The sequence below is a fragment of the Macaca mulatta genome, chromosome 11, assembly GCF_049350105.2.
Source record: "Macaca mulatta isolate MMU2019108-1 chromosome 11, T2T-MMU8v2.0, whole genome shotgun sequence".
NCBI classification, from domain to species: domain Eukaryota; kingdom Metazoa; phylum Chordata; class Mammalia; order Primates; family Cercopithecidae; genus Macaca; species Macaca mulatta.
The window spans coordinates 104099133-104122823 of NC_133416.1; the positions used below are offsets into that span (position 1 = coordinate 104099133).

At 37.8% G+C, this 23691-nt stretch overlaps 1 protein-coding gene across 2 annotated transcripts in view; it reads left to right on the forward strand.

Moving 5' to 3' along the window:
• CFAP54 (cilia and flagella associated protein 54) overlaps positions 1-23691 on the forward strand; it is a 391130-nt gene that overhangs the window by 286885 nt on the left and 80554 nt on the right. For both annotated transcript variants that reach the window (XM_015152488.3, XM_077954781.1), the window contains one exon: positions 3610-3780. In XM_015152488.3, the coding sequence (XP_015007974.2) occupies positions 3610-3780 (171 nt within the window). The remainder of the gene's footprint in view (positions 1-3609; positions 3781-23691) is intronic.

Sequence of the window (23691 nt, forward strand, 5' to 3'; positions counted from 1 at the left end):
GGGTCCTGCAGTGGCCCTCAGTGCAATGTATTGAAAGCACACTGGAAGATTTTTCTAACGACTTCCTCTCTCTTCCCAGATACTGGGATATCGTGGCATGCCCGATGCTTAGCAACCCCATTCTGTGCCCAGATTCTAAATCATTCAGGAAATAAGATAAAAGAGTAAAACAGATTGGGATTTAAAAGTGCTCATCTTTAGGAGTCATGAAGTTGATATTATAGGATGTGGTTTATATTTATTGGTGAAATGATCTTCATAGTAATGAGTACCAAAGTAGACAGATTTACTAATCTGGCCTCATATTATTGGGTCATTTCAGGCTCCTCACATGGGGACAGGCTCCTTAAAATCTGTTACATGAGGAGCAGAGAGTGTTCACTTCCTGCAAACATTTTACTCCCAGGAAGAAAGCACAGAAGTAGGCATGCCCAAAGTTCTTTTTCCCAGATTCAGCAATCGAGCAACACTCCTCCATGGGAAGGAGTGAGTGAGGAGGCGAGCAGGCCGGGAAGGTAATGTTAATGTCTGGCCCTGCACACAGAAGCGCTCAGTGGGAGCAGAATGAAATCGTTGCCATCTAACACCAGATTCAGATTCACCCCCCCTGGGAACTGAGACTGTCTTTGAGGATTACTGCCAGGTGTCACAGATACCTCAGGCATTTTGGAGTAGGAGGCAGAGGACAGGAAGACTGAGAACAATAGTTTCAATTGATCTATTCTTGTGAATATTATCTAAGAGTTCAGAAACTAATAGGTGTGATTTCTTAAATACTATTCTAAAAGGGGCTCTGCTTGAGTATTTTAGTATTAAGGGCAGTCTATCATTACCCATTTCCTAAAGATTATGCTCCAAATGTTCAAGCTTGAATACATTGTAAATACATGTGACATTTCTAATGGCAGCAGTGTTATCAAAGAGTTGTTTCACCCTGTTTGCTCTTTTTTGATATAATTAGTGTAACACTCCCCAGGATAATCAGCTCTGGAGATCACTGTCTCTTGCCTGACAGGTGCAAACCACCTCATCATGTGTTCGTTTCACTAGGGTAGACAGCTAACGAGCATAAAGCCTTTTGGATTTATATATATATATATAAACTCCAAGCTTGGCTGATTTTTATAATAACATCTTTGAACCTTTAATCACTCAGGAGGCTATTTTCAATCAAACTCGTTCCATAATTTGACACTTAAACCTACTTTCCCCCACAAAGAAGTAGCTGCCTTTCCAGAACAATCATTGCTCTGTGTTGTGCTCATCAGTTGTGTGATTCTGCATGTTGTCAAGTCTTTCGGAGCTTTGTGGTGGAAAAGCAAAGGTGGCAAACAAGTTACATTAAAAATTCCCCAAAAAGAATATGATTAAAATTGTGCATAATGCTGAGTTATTCATGCTTGGACTGTATGCCTGTGACAGTCAGTGTAAGGTTAAATATCTGACTAGCGTGAGCTGCTTTACTGTTTATAGGACTGTGGCAAACCAGAGTTCTCCTGGTAGGCCTGTTGTTTTATTTCTTTCAAAGAATAAAAAAAAGTAGAATAAAAGTACTCAGTGTATATTTCATCAATTAGCATATGTAATGAGTCCTCTTGGCAACTACATATTATAGTATTTGAAAGGTAATGGAAAATTAAATACCTATTTTGATATTGACTTATGTTTATAATTTATCATTATTAGACTGCTGTGCTAATAAATAATGCACATATTGAAATAAAAGGTATTTTTACTTTTCAATACTTATCTAGTTAATGAATATGAAGTATTTGCTAAATAGTTGTCAGAACCTCTGAAAGTCACTCAGATATGAAGAAATTTAAGAAATTATTTTTGAATCAATTATTTACTTGATTTTTTTTTTTTTTTTTTGATGAACTGCCTGACATAAAATTACTCTTAATTAAGCACTTACAAATGATTGTTTAACCCTGCTAATCTTGCTTATTGTGTATTTTGGTCATGCTTTTAGAAGCAAGGATTCTGGTTTATAATAGCCTTTTATGATTGTCTCTAGACATTTAGAAAACTTTTCACATTTAATATTACCTTTCAGTCAAAACATTTTTTCTTTTATCAGTAGACAACTTGAAAGGTCAGTGTTTTTATTTCCGTTTTTATTTTATTTTGAAGACTTACATTCACAATCATATTATATCTTGAATAGGCTCAGAAATAATGGGAAGGACAAAGCCTTATAGAAACGCCAGGCATTTCTTTCTGGCCACTGACAAACACTCCTTGGTCATCAAACTTTGACAGGCCTTAGATATCAAAAAGACTGAAATAGAGGGACCACTTCCCAGCTGCCATGCTATAATCTTGGGCATAACAAGAAGTTAATATTGAAAGTAGTTTGCACTTCATTGAAGAAGGTCCTTTTTTTTTTTTGAGACAGAGTCTCGCTCTGTCTCCCAGGCTGGAGTGCAGTGGCGTGATATTGGCTCACTGCAACCTCAGACGGTCCTTTTTAGACTTGAAATATTGTTTTTACCATTATTATCTCTGTGGCTAGCCTGTTGTTTTGTTGATCATTAGCAACCATGCTTTGCTTTTTCAGTTACCTTAAACAACTAATTAAGTAATTTACCAAATTGGCAATTGCATTCTATACATTTATATTTCTTGAAGATTCCTCATTCAGTGACCAAAATTGCATAAAAGAAGCTGGGCCCATATTCATCACGGACCAAACTTACAAATCAGCCACATTCATTTAAGGAGAGGAGGATTTTAAATTTTCAGAGCAAGTGGATTTTAGAGGAATGGATTTTAGACTTTGGAGCAAAATATGTCTTATTTTCCATATGGCATTGCAAAAAAAATACTATTGGAAAAACAATAGTAATTTATAACCACACCCTTAGTATATTCACCAGTGAAAAAACCAGAAACCAAATAGGTGTTCCTAGAAACAGTGGTGATGTTGAGACTGAAATGGTGGCATGGGCATTTTCCCTGCTAGATCTTCATCCTGTAAGACTTACCAGAGTGGAAGAGATTTGTTGAGTTCACTGAGTTCTGAAGCATATATATCTATATCTATCTATCTATAACTATACCTATATATGTATATAGATATCTATCTATATATCTATATCTATATCTATATCTATATCTATATCTATATCTATGTATATATTTTTTGAGACGAAGTCTTGCCCTGTCGCCCAGGCTGGAGTGCAATGGCACGATCTCAGCTCACTGCAACCTCTGCCTCCCGGGTTCAAGCAATTCTCCTGCCTCAGCCTCCTGAGTAGCTGGGATTACAGGCGCACACCACCATGCCCGGCAAATTTTTGTATTTCTTTGGTAGAGATGAGGTTTCACCATGTTGGACAGACTGGTCTCGGACTCCTGACTGTGTGATCCACCCGCCTCTGCCTCCCAAAGTGCTGAGATTACAGGCGTGAGCCACTGCGCCTGGCCAGCATAGTTTTACTGTAGGAGAATCTTCTCTGTAGTAAGCCAGGGTTAGTTTTAAGATTTACCTCTGTAAAACAAGCTGAGACAATCCCAGAATTTTTCAATATAGCCAAATAATTTGTTTTATATATGTAACAAATGTAACCAGTAATTAAACTGATGTTTTTGTTTGTTCCCTAGTTGTATCGCGATAGTTCTCTACAATCCATTTTATCTTTTAAGCCTGTTTCAAGCTCATCTTGTGTGGAAATAATGCCAATAGAAATGGTAACACAAGCTTCAAACAAAGAACTTTGCTTTCAGTGGTACATTCCTCCCTTGGATAGACCTCCCAAGGAGACAGAACCTATGGTATGTAATATAATTATAGAACTCAATCTTTCATTTAGATATAAAGCTTAACTAGGCCATTATAACTTGAAGAGTAGAGGGCATTCTCTTATCATATAGATGAGAACAGGTAGCAATATATAATCTGTATTGTCTAGTAGAATAAATTTGAAAATAACCAAGAAATCTGAGAAAGTCTGATTCAGGCTGATCATTTTTCTTTTTCCTGATCCCATAGGGAAAATTTTCAGTGTGTCACCATTATATATGATGTTTAACTTTTCTTTGGTAGTTATTTATCATGTTAAATAATTTTTTTACTGCTATTTTGCTAAGAATATTTACCATGAATATTGTACTGTATCAAGATGATTTTTATAATTTTTCTTTTTAATATTTAGTTGATTTTATAATGTCAGATCAACCTTGTGTTTCTGAGATAAACTCAAATTGATCATGATATATTTATTTTGCTGGATTCAGTTTGCTATTATTTGTATTAGATTTTTGCCTCTGTTTTCCAGAGTAATATTGGGCTAATTTTATACTATTCTTTTTAAAATTTTATTATTTTTTAATTTCAATAGGTTTTTGGGGAACAGGTGGTGGTTGGTAACATGGATAAGTTCTTTAGTAGTGATTTCTGAGATTTTGGTGCACCTATCACCCGAGCAATGTACGCTGTACCCTGCCTTACCCCTCTCCCACCCTTTCCCCTGAGCCCCCAAAGTCTATTGTATCATTCTTACACATTCGCATCCTCATAGCTTAGCTCCTATCTCATGAGTGAGAACATACGACGTTTGGTTTTCCATTCCTGAGTTACTTCACTTAGAATAATAGTCTCCAATTCCATCCAGGTTGCTGTGAATGCCATTATTTCATTCCTTTTTATGGCTCATTAGTATTCCATGGTGCGTATGTGTGCATATATGTATCACATTTTCTTTGTCCACTCACTGATTGATGGGCATTTGGGCTGATTTCATATTTCTGCAATTGTGAATTGTGCTGCTATAAATGTTTGTGTGCAAGTATTTTCTTGGTATAATGACTTTTTTTCCTCTGGGGAGATTGTCAGTAGTGGGAATGGTAGATCTACTTTTAATTATTTAGGGAATTTCCACACTGTTTTCCATAGTGGTTGTACTAGTTTACATTTCCCCCAGCAGTGTAAAAGTGTTTCCTTTTCGCCACATCCATGCCAACGTCTATTTATTTTTTGATTTTTTGATTATGGCCATTCTTGCAGGAGCAAGATGGTATTTGCATTGTGGTTTTGATTTGTGTTTTCCTGATAATTAGTGATGTTGGGCATATTTTCATGTTTGTCGGCCATTTGTATATCTTCTTTTGAGAGTTGTCTATTCATGTCCTTAGCCCACTTTTTGATGGTATTGTTTTATTTTTCTTACTAGTTTGTTTGAGTTCCTTGTAGATTCCGGATATTAGTCCTTTGTCAGATGTACAGTTTGCGAAGATTTTCTTCCACTCTGTGGGTTGTCTAATGATTATTTCTCTTGTTGTGCAGAAGCTTTTTAGTTTAATTAAGTCCCATCTGTTTATCTTTGTTTTTGTTGCATTTGCTTTTGGGTTCTTGAATATGAAGTCTTTGGCTAAGGCAGTATCTAGAAGGGTTTTTGTGATGTTATCTTCTATAATTTTTATGATATCAGGTCTTAAATCTTTGATCCATCTTGAGTTGATTTTTGTATAGGTGAGAGGTGAGGATCCAGTTTCATTCTTCTACATGTGGCTTGCCAATTATCCCAGCACCAGTTTTTGAAGAAGGTGTCCTTTCCTCACTTTATGTTTTTGTTTGCCTTGTCAAAGATCAGTTGACTATAAGTGTTTGGCTTTATTTCTGTGTTCTCTATTCTGTTCCATTGGTCTATGTGCCTATGTTTATACCAGTACCATGCCGTTTTGGTGACTATGGCCTTATAGTATAGTTTGAAGTTGGGTAATGAGATGCCTCCATATTTGTTCTTTTTGGTCAGTCTTGCTTTGGCTATGCTGGTTCTTTTTCGGTTCCATGTAAATTTTAGGATTTTCTTTTTCTACTTCTGTGAAGAATGATGGTGGTATTTTCATGGGAATTGCGTTGAATTTGTAGATTGCTTTTGGCAGTATGATCATTTTTGTAATATTGATTCTACCCCTCTGTGAGCATATGTTTCCATTTGTTTTTGTCATCTATTATTTCATTCAGCAATGTTTTGTAGTTTTCCTTGTAGAGATCTTTTATCTCCTTGGTTAGGCATATTCCTTAGTAATCTTTTTTGCAGCTATTGCAAAAGGGGTTGAGCTTTTGATTTGATTCTTAGCTTGCTTGCTGTCGGTGTATAGCAGTGCTCCTGATTTGTGTACATTAATTTCATATCCTGAAACTTTACTGAATTCATTTATCAGTTCTAGGAGCTTTTTGGATGAGTCTTTAGAATTTTCTAGAGATATGATCATATCATCAGCAAACAGCAACAGTTTGACTTCCTCTTTACCAATTTGGATGCCCGTTATTTCTTTCTCTTGTCTGACTTCTCTGGCTAGGACTTTCAGTACTATGTTGAATAGAAGTGGTGAAAGTGGGCATCCTTGTTTTGTCCCTAGTTCTTAGGAGGAATGCTTTCAACTTTTCTCCATTCAGTATAATGTTGGCTGTGAGTTTGTTGTAGATGGCTTTTATTGCCTTAAGGTATGTCTATTCTATGCCAGTTTTGCTGAGGGTTTTAATCATAAAGGGATGCTGGATTCTGTCAAATGCTTTTTCTACATCTATTGAGATGATCATGTGATTTTTGTTTTTAATTCTGTACCCTGCCTTACCCCTCTCCCACCCTTTCCCCTGAGCCCCCAAAGTCTATTGTATCATTCTTACACATTCGCATCCTCATAGCTTAGCTCCTATCTCATGAGTGAGAACATACGACGTTTGGTTTTCCATTCCTGAGTTACTTCACTTAGAATAATAGTCTCCAATTCCATCCAGGTTGCTGTGAATGCCATTATTTCATTCCTTTTTATGGCTCATTAGTATTCCATGGTGTGTATGTGTGGTATATCACATTTATTGACTTGTGTATGTTAAACCATCCCTGAATCCCTAGGATGAAACCCACTTGACCGTGGTGGATTATCTTTTTTATGTGCTGCTGAATTTGGTTCACTAGTATTTTTTGGATGATTTTTACATTTATGTTCATTGGGGATATTGGTCTGCAGTTTTCTTTTTTTGTTAAGTCCTTTCCTGGGTTTGGTATTTGTGTGATACTGGCTTCATAGAATGATTTAGGGAGGATTCTCTTTTTATCTTTTGGAATAGTGTCAATAGGATTTGTACCACTTCTTCTTCGAATGTCTTTTTTTTTTTTTTCTTTTTCGAGGCAGAGTCTCACTCAGGCTGGAGTGCACTGGCATGGTCTTAGCTCACTGCAACCTCTGCCTCCCAGGTTTAAATGATTCTTGTGCTTCAGCCTCCTGAGTAGCTGGGATTATAGGCCTGCACCACCATGACCAGCTAATTTTTGTATTTTTAGTACAGATGGGAGTTTTGCCATGTTGTCCAAGCTTGTCTTGAACTCCTGGCCTCAAGTGATTGGCCCTCCTTGGCCTCCCAAAATGCTGGGATTACAAATGTGAGCCACTGCACCCAACCAATTCTTTGAATGTCTGATAGAATTCAGCTGTGAATCCATCTGGTCCTGGACTTTTTGTTGTTGTTGTTGTTGGCAGTTTTTAAATTACCATTTCTTTCTTTCCTTTTTTTTTTTTTTTTTTTTTGAGACAGAGTCTCACTCTTTTGCCCAGGCTGTAATGCAATGGCATACTCTCAGCTCACTACAACCTCTGCCTCCCGGGTTCAAGTAATTCTCCTGCCTCACTCTCCCTAGTAGCTGGGACTACAGGCATGTGCCACCATGCCCGTCTAATTTTTGTACTTTTAGTAGAGACAGGGTTTCACCATGTTGACCAGACTGGTCTCAAACTCCTGGCCTCAAGTGATCCACCTGCCTCGGCCTCCCAAAGTGCTGGGATTACAGGGGTGAGCCACCGCACCTGGCCCTTTAATTACCATTTCAGTCTTACTGCTTGTTATTGGTCTGTTCAGAGTTTCTGTTTCTTCCTGGTTTAATCTAGGAGGGCTGTATATTTCCAGGAATTTATCCATCTCCTCTAGGTTTTCTAGTTTGTGTGCATAAAAGTGTTCATAGTAGCCTTGAATGATCTTTTGTATTTGTGTGGAATTGGTTGTAATATCTCTCATTTTGTTTCTAATTGAGCTTGTTGGGATCTTCTCTCCTTTTCTTGGTTAATCTCACTAATGGTCTATCAGTTTTATTTATCTTTTCAAAGAACCAGCTTTTTGTTTCATTTATCTTTCGTACTTTTTTTTCCAGTTTCATTTAGTTCTGTTCTGATCTTCGTTATTCTTTTCTTCTGATGGATTTGGGTTTGGTTTTGTGCTCTTTCAGACTTCTTGATGTAGGCATTTAATGCTATGAACTTTCCTCTTAGCACCACTTTTGCTGTATCACAGTTTTGGTAGGTTGTGTCACTATTGTCATTCAGTTCAAAGAATTTCTTAATTTCCATCTTTCATTGTTGACCCAATGATCATTCAGGAGCAGATTATTTAATTTCCATGTATTTGCATTCTGAGGGTTCCCTTCGGAGTTGATTTCCAACTTTATTCCACTCTAGTCTGAGATAGTACATGATATAATTTTGATTTTATTAAAGTTATTGAGATTTGTTTTGTGGCCTATCATATGGTCTGTCATGGAGAATGTTTCATGTGCTGATGAATAGAGTATATATTTTACAGTTGTTGGGTAGAATGTTCTGTAAGTATCTGTTAAGTCTATTTGTTCCAGGGTATTGTTTAAATCCATTGTTTCTTTGTTGACTTTCTGTCTTGATGACCTGTCTAGTGCTGTCAGTGGAGTATTGAAGCTATTATTGTGTTGCTGTCTGTCTCATTTCTTTGGTCTAGTAGCAATTGTTTTATACATTTGAGTGCTCCAGTGTTAGGTACATATATATTTAGGATTGTGATATTTTCCTGTTGAACAAGGCCTTTTATCATTATATAATGTCCCTCTTTGTCTTTTTTAACTACTGTTGCTTTAAAGTTTGTTTTGTCTGACATAAGAATAGCTATTCCTGCTCACTTTTTGTGTCAATTTGCATAGAATATCTTTTTCCACCCTTTTACCTTAAGCTTATGTGTTAGGTGAGTCTCTTGAAGACAGCAGATACTTGGTTGGTGAATTCTCATCCATTTTTCCCATTCTATATCTTTTCAGTGGAGCATTTAGGCCATATAAGTATTATATTAGTTAGTATTGAGTTGTGAGGTACTATTCTATTCATCATGCTATTTGTTGCCTGAATACCTTGGTTTTTTCCCATTGTATTATTGTTTTATAGGTCCTGTGAGATTTATACTTTGAGGAGGTTCTATCTTGGTGTATTTTGAGGATTTGTTTCAAGATTTAGAGCTCCTTTTAGCAGTTCTTATAGTGCTGGCTTGGTAGTGGCAAATTCTCTCTGCATTTGTTTGTCTGGAAGAGAGTGTATATTTCCTTCATTTATGAAACTTAGTTTCACAGGGTACAAAATTCTTGGCTGATAATTGTTTTGTTTAAGGAGGCTAAAGATAGGACCCCAATCCTTTCTAGCTTGGTAGGTTTTCTGCTGAGAAATCTGCTGTTAATCTGGTAGGTTTTCCTTTATAGGTTATCTGATGCTTTTGTGTCACAGCTCTTAAGGTTCTTTCCTTCATCTTGACTTTAGCTAACCTGATGACTATGTGCTTAGATGATGATACTTTTGCAATGAATTTCCGTGGTGTTCTTTGAACTTCTTGTATTTGGATGTCTAGATCTCTAGTAAGGCCAATGACATTTTCCTTGATAGTTTCCTCAAATAAGTTTTCCAAACTTTTAGATTTCTCTTCTTTCTCTGGAATATTAATTATTCTTAGGTTTCATTGTTTAACATAATCCCAAACTTCTTGGAGATGTTGTTCTTTTTTTGTTTTTATTTTTGTCTTTGTTGGATTGGGTTAATTTGAAAGCCTTGTCTTTGAGCTCTGAAGTTCTTTCTTATACTTGTTCAATTCTGTTGTTGAGACTTTCCATTGTATTTTGTATTTCCTCAAGTGTGCCCTTCATTTCCAGGCTTTGTCATTGTTTTTTATTTATGCTATCTATTTCTCTGAATATTTTTCCATTCATATCCTGTAACCTTTAAAACATTTCTTTAAATTGGTATTTACCTTTCTGTGGTGCCTCCTTGAGTAGCTTAATAATCAACCTTCTTAATTCTTTTTCTGGCAATTCAGAAATTTCTTCTTGGTTTGGATCCATTGCTGGTGAGCTAGAGTGATCTTTTGAGGGTGTTAAAGAACCTTGTTTTGTCATATTACCAGAATTGTTTTTCTGGTTTCTTCTCATTTGGGTAGACTGTGTCAGAGGGAAGATCTGGGACTCAGGGGCTTCTGTTCAGATTATTTTGTCCCATGGAGTGCTCCCTTGATGTGGTGTTCTCCCTCTTCCCTTAGGGATGGAGCTTCCTGAGAGCTGAACTGCAGTGATTGTTATTTCTCTTCTGGGTCTAGCCACCCATTGAAGCTGCCAAGCTCTGGGCTGCTACAGAGGAGTGTCTGCAAAGAGTCCTGTAACATGATTCGTTTTCTGGTCTCTCAGCCATGGATACCAGCACTTGCTCTGGTGGAGGTAGTAGGGAAGTGAAGTGGATTCTGTGAAGGTCCTTGGTTGTATTTTTGTTTAGTGCACAGGTTTTGTGTTGATTGGCCTCCAGCCAGGAGGTGGTGCTTTCAAGAGAGCATCAGCTGTGATAGTATAGGTAAGACACAAGGTTGCCCTAGGGTTGTCTGGGATAAGTATTTGGGTTTCTCAGGTGGTGGATGGGGCCATAGAGCTCTGAAGAGATTATGTCCTTTGTCTTTGGCTACCAGAGCGGTATAGAAAAACCATTAGGTGGGGGCAGAGTTAGGCATGTCTAAGCCTAGACTCTCCTTGGGCAGGGCTTGCTGTGGCTGCTGTGGCTGCTGTGGCTGCTGTGGGAGATGATGGTGTGGTTCTCAGGTGGATAGAGTAACATTCTCAGGGAGATTATGGCTGCCTCTGCTGCATCATACAGGTTGTCAGGGAAGTGGGGGAAAGTTGGCAGTGAAAGTTGGCCTCACCCAGCTCCCACATGGCCCAAAAGGCCAGTCTCATTCCCACCGTGCCCTCCCAACAGCACTGAGTTTATTTCTAGGCAGCTAGTGAGCAGGGCTGAGAACATGCCCTAGACTATAAGCCTCCCTGCTGAGAAAAAAAGCAGGGCTTTCAGGTTTTGAGCCCCCCTACCTGCCTGGCTGCCGTGCTTGTATCTGCACTCCCCATTTGCCCCCTCCTCCAGATTCTGTCCAGGAAACTTTATATTTGGTTGAAATTGTTACAAAGTTCATCTGGAAGTTTCCTTATCCCTGTAGTCTTTCCCCAATTCCACTGACAGCCCTCCCCAAGGATCCCTGTGAGATCAAGTAAGAAATGTCTTCCCTGGGGACTGAGAGTGCCCACAGGGCTCTTTCTGCTGCTTCCTCCACCCTATATTTTGCTTGGCTCTCTAAATTTGTCTCAGCTCCAGGTAAGGTCAAATCCTTCTCCTGTGATATGAACTCTCAGATACCCCAGTAAGGATGTTTGTTTGAGGGTGGACATTCCCCCTTTCACACATTGGGCACTCACAGTTTTGGCTATCTTATGGAGTCTGCAGCAGCAAGCCACCCACTTCCTTCAAAGGTTCTGTGGATTCTCTCAATTCCTGGTATGTTCCTGTGTTAGTTCTTGGAGCAAAAGTTAATGATGTGAGTCTCCACAGGTCGCTCTGTCCATTCAAGTGGAAACTGCAAGTTCGGCCTATCTCTTATCTGCCATTCTTTCTCATTATGCTTTTATACTATTCTTGTTAGATGTTTTTCGTATCACGATTTTGCTAGAATCATAAAATGAATTGATAAATATATTGTATTTTACTATTTTCTGTAAAGTTTGTGTAAATTTGGAGTACCTTTTTTTACTTGATTGTTAGAACTCATCCGTAAAGCCATTGGAACCTAATATTTTCTTTCTGATAAATAGTGATATCATTCTTAATAGTTTTATGCAGTCTTTAACCAACAGTACTAGTGTACTGGTTTTCAGAGTTGGTGTCAGTTCTGATTGAGCCAGTATTTTCTCTGATAGTTTGTGCCTATGTTAAACCAAGTTTTAAATATTCTATCATTTTTGTTTATAAGACATTTTGGGTTGTCTATTTCTTCTGAGTCAATTTTTAGTTGATATTTCTAGGAATTTGACCATTTTATTTAAAATTTCTCTCATATTTTAAGTCTATCTAATGTATTCGTAATGATGTACCCTTTTTCATTTCTTATATTAGTTGTGCATTCACCTCTTTTTCTTGAAGTTTTTAATTAGCTAGTTTTCGTTAATATATCTTTTTCTACTTTTTTGTGTTATTTTCCTAGCTGCTGACTTATTGCAATAGATGTTTATTTCAGTATTCAGCTTTTTCTTACCTAATATATGCATTTTGAAGCTATGAATTTATCTCTAAACATTGTTTTGGCTGCATCACACAAGTTTTTTATTATACTGTTGACATCATCATCATTCAGTTAAAAATAGTTTTGCAAAATTTTCATTACGATTTCTCCTTTGGCTCATGGGCTATTTTGACATGTGTTTCTAAAATTCCAAACTATGTGGAGCTTTTCTAGTTATCTTTTGTTATCTATTCCCAGGTTGTGTTGTTTTGTGGTAATAAAAAATTCTTAGTGTGATTGCTATTTGTTGAAACTTGATTTTTTTTTTTCACCAGGAAAGTGTTAATTGTATAAGTAATCTATTGCTCTTTAAAAGAATATATACTCTTCAGTTGTTGAGGAAGTATTTATGTGTAGTCGGTCAGTTTGGCCAGTCTTGTTCAAATCATCTATATGCTTGCTGATTTTTCCATTTGGTCTGCCTTTTTTAAAAAAATTAATTACTAAGAGAAGTATGTTTAAATCTTTCACTATGATTGTCATTGTTTAGTTTTTTCTTATAGTTCTCTCAAATTTTGCTTTACTTAATTTGAGGCTGTGTTCTTAGGTGCAATCAGATTGATAGCTGCTATATCGTCTTGGTGAATTGAACATTTTATCATTTTGATAATAGTACTTTTCTTAATTATGCTTTTTAAATTACATGACCTTTTTGTAATAATGTTCATTTTCCCATAAAGCCTGCTTTATCTGATGTTAACATAGGAAGGTGGCTTTATTTTGCTTATTATTTTCGTGGTAATATTTTTTCCAGCCTTTTTCTTTCAACCCTTCCATGTACTTGTGTTTTAATTTTGCTTCTTATAAAAGGTATGTTCTTGGATATTTAAAAATATTGTCTAACAATATTACCTTCTGACTGAAGAATTTAATCCATTAATGTAAATACTAATATATTCGGTTTAAATCTACCTTGCTTTTGCTTGTCCTGGATTTTGTTTTTCCTCTCCTTTAACATCTACTTTTGGATTGATTTCTTTATCATTCATTTTTTCACTGTATGTTTTGAAATTATGCACTCTTTCTGTGCTTTTAGTGGTTACCTTCAGGACAACATACATACTTAACTTATTAAAATCTACATTGATGTATACCTTTACTCCCCTAATGGCTTACATGGCATTACTGTACATTTTCCTTTTTAACCCAAAATAATATTATTATTTTTATGTATTTGTTTTTCTTGTTTTATACAAGAAATTTTTTTTTATTTTAATGAATCTCCTACACATTTACCATTTGGTTTGTTTTTTACTCCCTCTTGCATTTTAGACATTTCTTCTAGGACTACTTCTTTCTGTTGAAGTACATGCTTTAGAATTTCCTTTGGTGAGGATCTTCTGGAGGCAAACACTTCCAATTTTTGTTTGCCTATACATGTCAGTATTTTACATTTATTTGTAAAATTAATTTTCATGGGGTAATTTAAGTTCAGAAATAATGTCGTTTCAACACATTCAAAACCTCATCTGCTCATTTCCATTGATCCTGTTGAGAAGAAAGCCACTGCTGCTTTGGAAGTTTTAGGACTTCTTTAACCAGTTTCTTTTGAGATTTTCCTCTTTGTTTTTTGCACAGTTTTACTGGGACTGGTCTTCTTTCTATTTGTTTTAGTGGGTAAGAACACATTCTCTGGAACTAAACTGCCTAGGTTTGAATCTCATCTCTGCCACTTAACAGTTTTGTGATCTTGAGTAGATTAGTTAACTTTTCTGCATCAAGGTTACCCTCATCTGTAATTAGAGATAACTATTAACTCCTAAACTCAATAAAGAGTAGTTGTCATTATTATGTGAAATTATTTTAAAATTATTATGCTTTTAAAGTTTAATAGCTTCAAATATACATTAAATATACTTGGTAATTATTATTTAAAGGCACCTTTAATGTTTATCAGTAATATCTCCTTATAGATACTTTAGCTTCCAACATTCTGCAGAAAAGAGAGTAAACTGTGCCTAACCAGCAAAATTTAAGTACATAGCAAATAAAAGAAAACCTTAGTTTGCCTCTAAATGCAGTTTACAAATTTGTATCATAGATATAATTCATTTTAATGTATGTTATCCTTATATTTATATCCATTATCTATATATTTATTCATATCTATATCCATATGGATGGACATTTGAATAGGGCTAATTGGGGGACAGAAGGAAGGAGGGGACAAGTATTTAGGAGCAGTTCAGTATCAATCCATGAATTACTGGAGATTGAACAGTAATTTAGATTTTAGGATAGCCTTGAAAATGGGTCAAGCTTTTAAAAACCCAGCAGTTGGTCAATACAGCCTTTCACACAGGGACATTCCACTATAGAATTCCTTTGATTGCTGCTTTGGGTAAGAAGAGCCTCAGGCTTTTTCCCATAAAACATTTGCCTTATAGTTTTGCCCTGTTCAGTATTTTTATTTGCTTTTTGTGTTCTGCATTGGTCTGTTCTTACACTTCCCAGCTCTTGAGTGCTGTCCCCTCTAGCTGTGCCTCTGGTAGCTTCTGCAACTCCTTGACTCATGTGACCCACGTCAAATCATGAAACCTCTCGGGCCTGCCTCTCTTTGTTCTCCAGCACCATTTCTCACTTTGGCCCCTTCATTCTGCTACCTTAGGCTGCAAATCTGCTACTAACTCTTGGTCAATTATAATTCTATTCCCATCCAGATACAAAAGAGAAACTTTAGCATATAACTCTCCAGATACCTTTCATGCTATTTCCCACATTTTAAAAGTACTGTCCCTTCCACTCTTTTCCAGTTAAATCCTTGCCAGATATTCCATATACATTTAAAAAATAATGAATCTGTAGTGTCTTTTAGGGGAATGTAGTGCAGTAGTTTTCAAATTATAATTAAAAATACTAATGGGTCAAGGAGTATAGTGGATCATAAATAGAATTTTTTAAAAAGAAATGAAACACAAAAAACACTAGAACGCATTGCATATAAAAATGTTTCCTGAAACTTTCATTTTATGATATATACGTTAAAAACAAAATTTCTTAGGTTGGTCTTCAGCATATGTCAAATTTTATTTACTTGCTGGCAAGGAGCTAATAAAAGATTATATCCATTCAGAGAGGGTTAAGAAATGGGAGGAATACATAGTCGGGAAACAGAATGTTTACCTAAGCAGTTAGTTTTAAAAAAGAGGAAGAAAGCATAAAGCTTATTTCACAAGGTCACAGAAATATCATATCCATATCAGTTATTACAAGGGCAGTTTGCGGCAGGATAATTTGAGATGTCTGTATGCTGCTATTGGAAAAACAAAACAAAGCAATATCTAAGAAGCAAATGCTAAGAATATCTTTGTGGCTGATAATTAGAGTAACAAGGTTTTATCCATCAACAATTGTGTCTGACAATTAACACAGAAGCATGAACTAGTGTCAGGCAGAGATTAGAAGCAGAACACCAACTAAAAAATTCAGATTTAAGCAAATTGCTTGAGTGATTTTCTCTAGTCACAAGAAAAGATGCAGAACACACAGTTTTTCCATTTTTTAGTTTGAGAATATTTTTCTCCTTTGACAATAAGCATGTTTGCATTGGGTCATGATAAAAGATGTAGTTGCTGCCATAATGCTCAGTCAAATAGTCAAGAAACACCGACCTAGATGCACTAGATCTCAGACTCCATATTTTGTTGTTTTGGAAGAAAAAGCTGAAATTCGTTTGATGATTTAAATATGGGTATACTTAAGCATTCATCTACTCATTGTTTCAGGATTTTAGCATTGAGTTTAATGTTGAATAACTGGCTGAAGCTCGTGAAACCCACAAGATAATAAGAGAGAAAACTTATGTAGAACTCACTATGTTCCAAGCACTTTACTTCCATCATTTTACATCAACTCTATAAGATAAATGCTTTCATTAGCCCCCTTTTACAAAAAAAGAAGTGAGACACAGGATGGAAGAATGTTAGTGGGCAAGGAGTCAGAATTGAAGCAATCTGACTCCAGAGTCTGCATGTCTGAGCATGGTGCTGTATTGAGTCCTCAGATGATGCTCCTGGCTATGGGCACTTCTAGCTTCTTGAAAGGATGGTAATGAAAATTAATAACTGACTTGGAGCTTTGGAGTTTTTAGGGACAAAAAGAATCATTGTGTGACAATGCAATTTAACATCCCTTGATCCACCCACTTGGTCCCTTTAGTTTATTCACCACATTGAAGCATAAATACCAATAGGAACTAGGGATGCTAGCAGCAGCAGAGTTGAAATTCCAGCACTGGGGATTTTGATATGAAATTTTTCAATAATTCAGAGGGCTAATACTCCAAGCCACAATACTTCGGAGTTAAGTTCACAACTTTGAAAATCTTAGCTTCTTGAGTATACGAGGTAGAAATTGTTCTATCCTGGTTGACAAAATTATCTTTAATAGAATATAATAGAACCACATTACAAGCTATTCATTGGAACTTTGTACAAACTAAGCATCTTTTGAACAATTTCAAAATCTTACAGGGACAAATACCAACTAGGCTGCCAGGGACTATCATTTTAATGAACTTCCCAGACAATGGCTTTAAAAATAGCTGCAAAGAGTGGTTTATTTAAGTCAGAGAGACATACTACTACAGTTTAACTGTAAGAAGATGTAAGCATGGCTAAAGGTTTGATTGCCCAAATTTGTCCCCAGATTGTACCTTAGGACTTTTAACTTTATCCTGTCTCATCTTCCTGCTCTTTTTAGAATCCAGCATTCCTAGGAGGATCTAGCCCATTTGAGGAACAGAATAAATTTGAATTATGTTTATAACTTGGGAAGGCTGAAGGAATACAAGGCACAACTAATAGGGAGGAGGGATAATAAGGAATCAGTAGGTGGCCCTTCCTTTGGGCACCTGAGAACTAATTTGGAGGGAATCATTGCTGCTACAAAGGTTGTTGTATGGTCTGAGTTTGGGCTGACATGACTGTAGCTGCCAGCTGGCCAAGGAGGGACAGGGAACTAGGTTTTCCTATGCATTTCTAGGATAATACTCACTGCCCTCCAATGGGCTGCTGTGAAACTGAGAAGTGAGTGGACCACACTTCCCACAGCTTCTTGCTCACATTGCATGGCTTGAAAGGTTCCTGCCCTCCCTGACTGCAGTCCTAAGGTGCTGTTTTGAGAGTTTAACGCTGGGCTATGCCCCACCTTCAGACTGAGTTTGAGTTGATGTGGCAGCAGCTGCTGCCTGACCAAGAAGGAACAAGAAAACCAATCTCTCCTATGCATACCTAGGACAATACCCACTACCCTGCTACAGGCTGCTGTGAGATCAAGACTCAAGCAGACTGCATACATTACTGATTCTTGCCCATGCTGCTCTCCTGAGGGGGGTCAGGGCCACCCACTCTGGTCACAAACCCACAACTGGCACCATTTTGAGAGTTTAATGTTGGGCTATACCTTACTCTTGGGCCGAGTTCCAGGCAATGCAGCTGTAGCTGCCACCCAACCAGGGAAGCAACAGGGGAGATCAAACTATCCTAAGCACACTTAGGACAATATCCACTGCCCTGCTATGGGCAACTGTGGGACTGAGGACTAGTCCACTCAATCCATTGCAGTTACCAAGAACACCAACACAGACTCCTCGGGTCCTAGTAGGTCGCTCCATCAGTGCTATAGCCACCACCCATATGACACCAGCTGCCTAGGGGCTTGAGAACTTGCCCACACATCTGGCCCACTACTCCCACTGCTAACTTCTTTATTATTATTATTATTATTATTATTATTATTATTATACTTTAAGTTCTGGTATACATTTGCAGAACGTGCAGGTTTGTTACATAGGTATACATGTGCCATGGCGGTTTGCTACATCTATCAACCTGCCATCTAGGTTTTAAGACCCACATGCATTAGATATTTGTCCTAATGCTCTCCCTCCCCCTGCTCCCTACCCACAGACAGGCCCCAGTGTGTGCTGTTCCTCTCCCTGTGTCCACGTGTTCTCATTGTTCAGCTCCCACTTATGAGTGAGAACATGTGGTGTTTGGTTTTCTGGTGCTGTTAGTTTGCTGAGAAAATGGTTTCCAGCTTCATCCATGTCCCTGCAAAGGACATGAACTCATTCTTTTTAATGGCTGCATAGTGTTCCCTGGTGTATATGTGCCACATTTTCTTTATCCTGTCTATCATTGATGGGCATTTGGGTTGGTTCCAAGTCTTTGCTATTGTAAATAGTGCCACAGTAAACACACGTATGCATGTGTCTTTATAGTAGAATGATTTATAATCCTTTGGGTATATACCCAGTAATGGGATTGCTGGGTCAAATGGTATTTCTGGTTCCAGATCCTTGAGGAATTGCCACACTGTCTTCAACAATGGTTGAACTGATTTACACTCCACGAACACTGTAAAAGTGTTTCTATTTCTCCACAGCCTCTGTAGTTTCCTGACTTTTTAATGATCACCATTCTAGCTGGCATGAGATGAAATCTCATTCCCACTACTAACATCTAAGCAAGCCACCTAGAAACCCATGATTCAGCCCTCCAGGATTCACTAACACTGGAGCCTGTGTAACCTGCTCTGATGCTTAAAAACAAGCACATTTGCCCCACTGCTGCCACCAGTGGGGTCTGGAGACGGCTCAGTTTGTGTCCAAATCTGCAGCAAAACTTCACCGCATCCTCAACTAATAACTCTACCTTAAGCCACCAAGGAAATCAGGGATACCAGTGACCTTGTGTATTGTCAAAGAAGTAACACAAAGTTCACACTATTGCAGTCACCCAAAATCAAAGCCAAAATAGCCTACTCAACCAACAACATATGTACACCCTCAGGAAAAAATAGTTGTCCCCTCCAAATCAATTTAATAAAATTGGAACAAGCAGCTGCTACATCAGATGCACATATCAATGGAAGGACATAGTAAACATGAAAAAGCAGGAAATATGATACAACCAAAGGACCACAACAATCATCCAGCAATAAATCCTAATTTAAAAAATTCCATGAAATAGTGGCTAAAGAATTCAAAATATTGGTTTGAAAGAACCTCAGTGAAATGCAGGAAAAATCTGAAAACCAATACATAGAAATCAGAAAACCAATTCAGGGTATGAATGAAAAATTTAACAATGAGATAAATATCTTTTAAAAAAAAGAATTTCTGAACAAAAAATTCATTGAAGGAAATACAGAATACACTTGAAAGCTTTAGTGACACACTGGAGTAAGCAGAAGAAAGAATCTCAGAACTTGAAGATGGGTCTTTTGAAATACTCTTGTCAGACAAAAATAAGAAAAAAGAATGAAAAAGAATGAACAAAGTCTTTGAGAGATCTGGGACTATGTAAATCACCAGAACTTATGAATTGTTGGTATTTCCAAGGAGAAAGAGAGATCAAAAAGATTAGGAAACTTACTTAAGGACATAATTGATGCAAACTTCCCAAATATAGCAAAGAGTCAGTCATCCAGATACAGGAGGCCCAATGATCCTCAGGCAAATACATTGCAAAAAAGACTTCATCATGGCTTATTATCTTCAGAATGTCAAAAGTCAAAGTGAAAAAAAAAGTAAAATTAGCAAAAGAGAAGTGTCTAGTCATCTATAAAGGAAATCTCATTAGTCTAACAGTGGCCTTTTCAGCATAAATCTTACAGGGCAGAAGAGAATGCAGTGGCATTTTCAAAGTACAGAAAGAGAAAACTGTCACTCAGTAATCTTATATACTGCCAGAATAAGCTTTATAAATGAAGGAGAAATAAAATCTTTCGCAGACACGCAAATGCTGATGGAGTTTGTCATTACTAAACAGGCCCTACATGAAGTGCCCAAATGGTTCTTAAACGTGGAAACAAAAGGTTGATATTCACCACCATGAAAACACATAGAAATATAAAACTTACAGTTCTTATAAAACAGTCACACAAAAGAGGAAGAGAAAGGATCAAGTGGCAACATGGCAGAATCTTATCAAACCACAAAACAAGAGAAAAAGAAACGATTTATAAACCAACTTGAAAACAATTAACAATATAACAGGAACAAAGCCTCATATATCAATATTAACTTTGAATATAAATGGAATAAATCTTCCACTTAAGAGATACAGATTGGCAGAATGGATTAAAAAACAAAACAAAACCATGATCCAACTATATGCTACCTATAAGAAACTCACCTTATCTATAAAGACCCATAATAGACTGAAAGTAAAGGGGTGAAAAAAGATATTCCAAAGGAGTAAGAACCAAAAGCAAGTGGGAGTAGCTACATTATACCAAACAAAACCAACTTTAAATAAAAAACAGTAATAAAAGACAAGGAAGATCATTATATAATGATAAAGGGATAAATTCAGCAAGAGGATGTAACAATCTGAAATACATATGCACACAACATCAGAGTACACAAATTCACAAAACAAATATTACTAAACCTAAAGAAAGAGATAGACAGCAATACAATAATAGTGGACAACTTTAACATCCCACTCATAGCAATAGATAGATCATCAAGACAGAAAATTAACAAATAAATGTTGGACTTTGTTCATTTTGCTGAGATTTACAGAATATTTTATCCAGCAACTACAGAATATTCATTCTTTTCATTGGTGCATGGAACATTCCCCAAGATAGACCACCTATTAGGCCATAAAAAAAGTTTTAACAGATTTTTTAATAAAAATTATGTCAAAGAATTTATCAGACTACAATAGAATAAAGCTAGAAATCAGAGGAGCTCCAAAATCTTACAAACACATGGAGATTAAACAGCATGTTCTAGAAAGATTACTAGATCAATGAAGAAATTAAGATGGAAATTAAAAATTTTTTGAAATGAATGAAAATGAAAACACAACATTAAAAAAAAAGAAAAAAACCTGTGGGATGTAGCAAAAGCAGTGCTAAGAGGGAAGTTCATAGCATTAAATGCCTACATCAAAAAAGTTGAAAAGTCACAAATTAACAACTTAATGTTACACTTCAAGGAACTAGAAAAACAAGAACAAACCAAACTCAAAGTTAGCAGAAGAAAACAAATAACAAAGCTCGGAACAGAACTAAATGGTGGGGGGCGGAGCAAGATGGCCGAATAGGAACAGCTCCAGTCTCCAACTCCCAGCGCAAGCGACACAGAAGACCGGTGATTTCTGCATTTTCAACTGAGGTACTGGGTTCATCTCACTGGGGAGTGCCGGACGATCGGTGCTGGTCAGCTGCTGCAGCCCAACCAGCGAGAGCTGAAGCAGGGCGAGGCATTGCCTCACCTGGGAAGCGCAAGGGGGAAGGGAATCCCTTTTCCTAGCCAGGGGAACTGAGACACACAACACCTGGAAAATCGGGTAACTCCCACCCCAATACTGCACTTTAAGCAAACAGGCACACCAGGAGATCATATCCCACACCTGGCCGGGAGGGTCCCACACCCACGGAGCCTCCCTCATTGCTAGCACAGCAGTCTGTGATCTACCGGCAAGGCAGCAGCGAGGCTGGGGGAGGGGCGCCCGCCATTGCTGAGGCTTAAGTAGGTAAACAAAGCTGCTGGGAAGCTCGAACTGGGTGGAGCTCACAGCAGCTCAAGGAAACCTGCCTGTCTCTGTAGACTCCACCTCTGGGGACAGGGCAATAACAAACGCAGCCGAAACCTCTGCAGACGCAAACGACTCTGTCTGACAGCTTTGAAGAGAGCAGTGGATCTCCCAACACGGAGGTTGAGATCTGAGAAGGGACAGACTCCCTGCTCAAGTGGGTCCCTGACCCCTGAGTAGCCTAACTGGGAGACATCTCCCACTAGGGGCAGTCTGACACCCCACACCTCACAGGGTGGAGTACACCCCTGAGAGGAAGCTTCCAAAGCAAGAATCAGACAGGTACACTCGCTGTTCAGAAATATTCTATCTTCTGCAGCCTCTGCTGCTGATACCCAGGCAAACAGGGTCTGGAGTGGACCTCAAGCAATCTCCAACAGACCTACAGCTGAGGGTCCTAACTGTTAGAAGGAAAACTATCAAACAGGAAGGACACCTACACCAAAACCCCATCAGTACATCACCATCATCAAAGACCAGAGGCAGATAAAACCACAAAGATGGGGAAAAAGCAGGACAGAAAAGCTGGAAATTCAAAAAATAAGAGCGCATCTCCCCCGGCAAAGGAGCGCAGCTCATCGCCAGCAACGGATCAAAGCTGGACGGAGAATGACTTTGACGAGATGAGAGAAGAAGGCTTCAGTCCATCAAACTTCTCAGAGCTAAAGGAGGAATTACGTACCCAGCGCAAAGAAACTAAAAATCTTGAAAAAAAAGTGGAAGAATTGATGGCTAGAGTAATTAATGCAGAGAAGGTCATAAACGAAATGAAAGAGATGAAAACCATGACACGAGAAATACGTGACAAATGCACAAGCTTCAGTAACCGACTCGATCAACTGGAAGAAAGAGTATCTGCGATTGAGGATCAAATGAATGAAATGAAGCGAGAAGAGAAACCAAAAGAAAAAAGAAGAAAAAGAAATGAACAAAGCCTGCAAGAAGTATGGGATTATGTAAAAAGACCAAATCTACGTCTGATTGGGGTGCCTGAAAGTGAGGGGGAAAATGGAACCAAGTTGGAAAACACTCTTCAGGATATCATCCAGGAGAACTTCCCCAACCTAGCAGGGCAGGCCAACATTCAAATCCAGGAAATACAGAGAATGCCACAAAGATACTCCTCGAGAAGAGCAACTCCAAGACACATAATTGCCAGATTCACCAAAGTTGAAATGAAGGAAAAAATCTTAAGGGCAGCCAGAGAGAAAGGTCGGGTTACCCACAAAGGGAAGCCCATCAGACTAACAGCAGATCTCTTGGCAGAAACTCTACAAGCCAGAAGAGAGTGGGGGCCAATATTCAACATTCTTAAAGAAAAGAATTTTCAACCCAGAATTTCGTATCCAGCCAAACTAAGTTTCATAAGTGAAGGAGAAATAAAATCCTTTACAGATAAGCAAATGCTTAGAGATTTTGTCACCACTAGGCCTGCCTTACAAGAGACCCTGAAGGAAGCACTAAACATGGAAAGGGACAACCGGTACCAGCTATTGCAAAAACATGCCAAAATGTAAAGACCATCGAGGCTAGGAAGAAACTGCATCAACTAACGAGCAAAATAACCAGTTAATATCATAATGGCAGGATCAAGTTCACACATAACAATCTTAACCTTAAATGTAAATGGACTAAATGCTCCAATTAAAAGACACAGACTGGCAAACTGGATAAAGAGTCAAGACCCATCAGTCTGTTGTATTCAAGAGACCCATCTCACATGCAGAGACATACATAGGCTCAAAATAAAGGGATGGA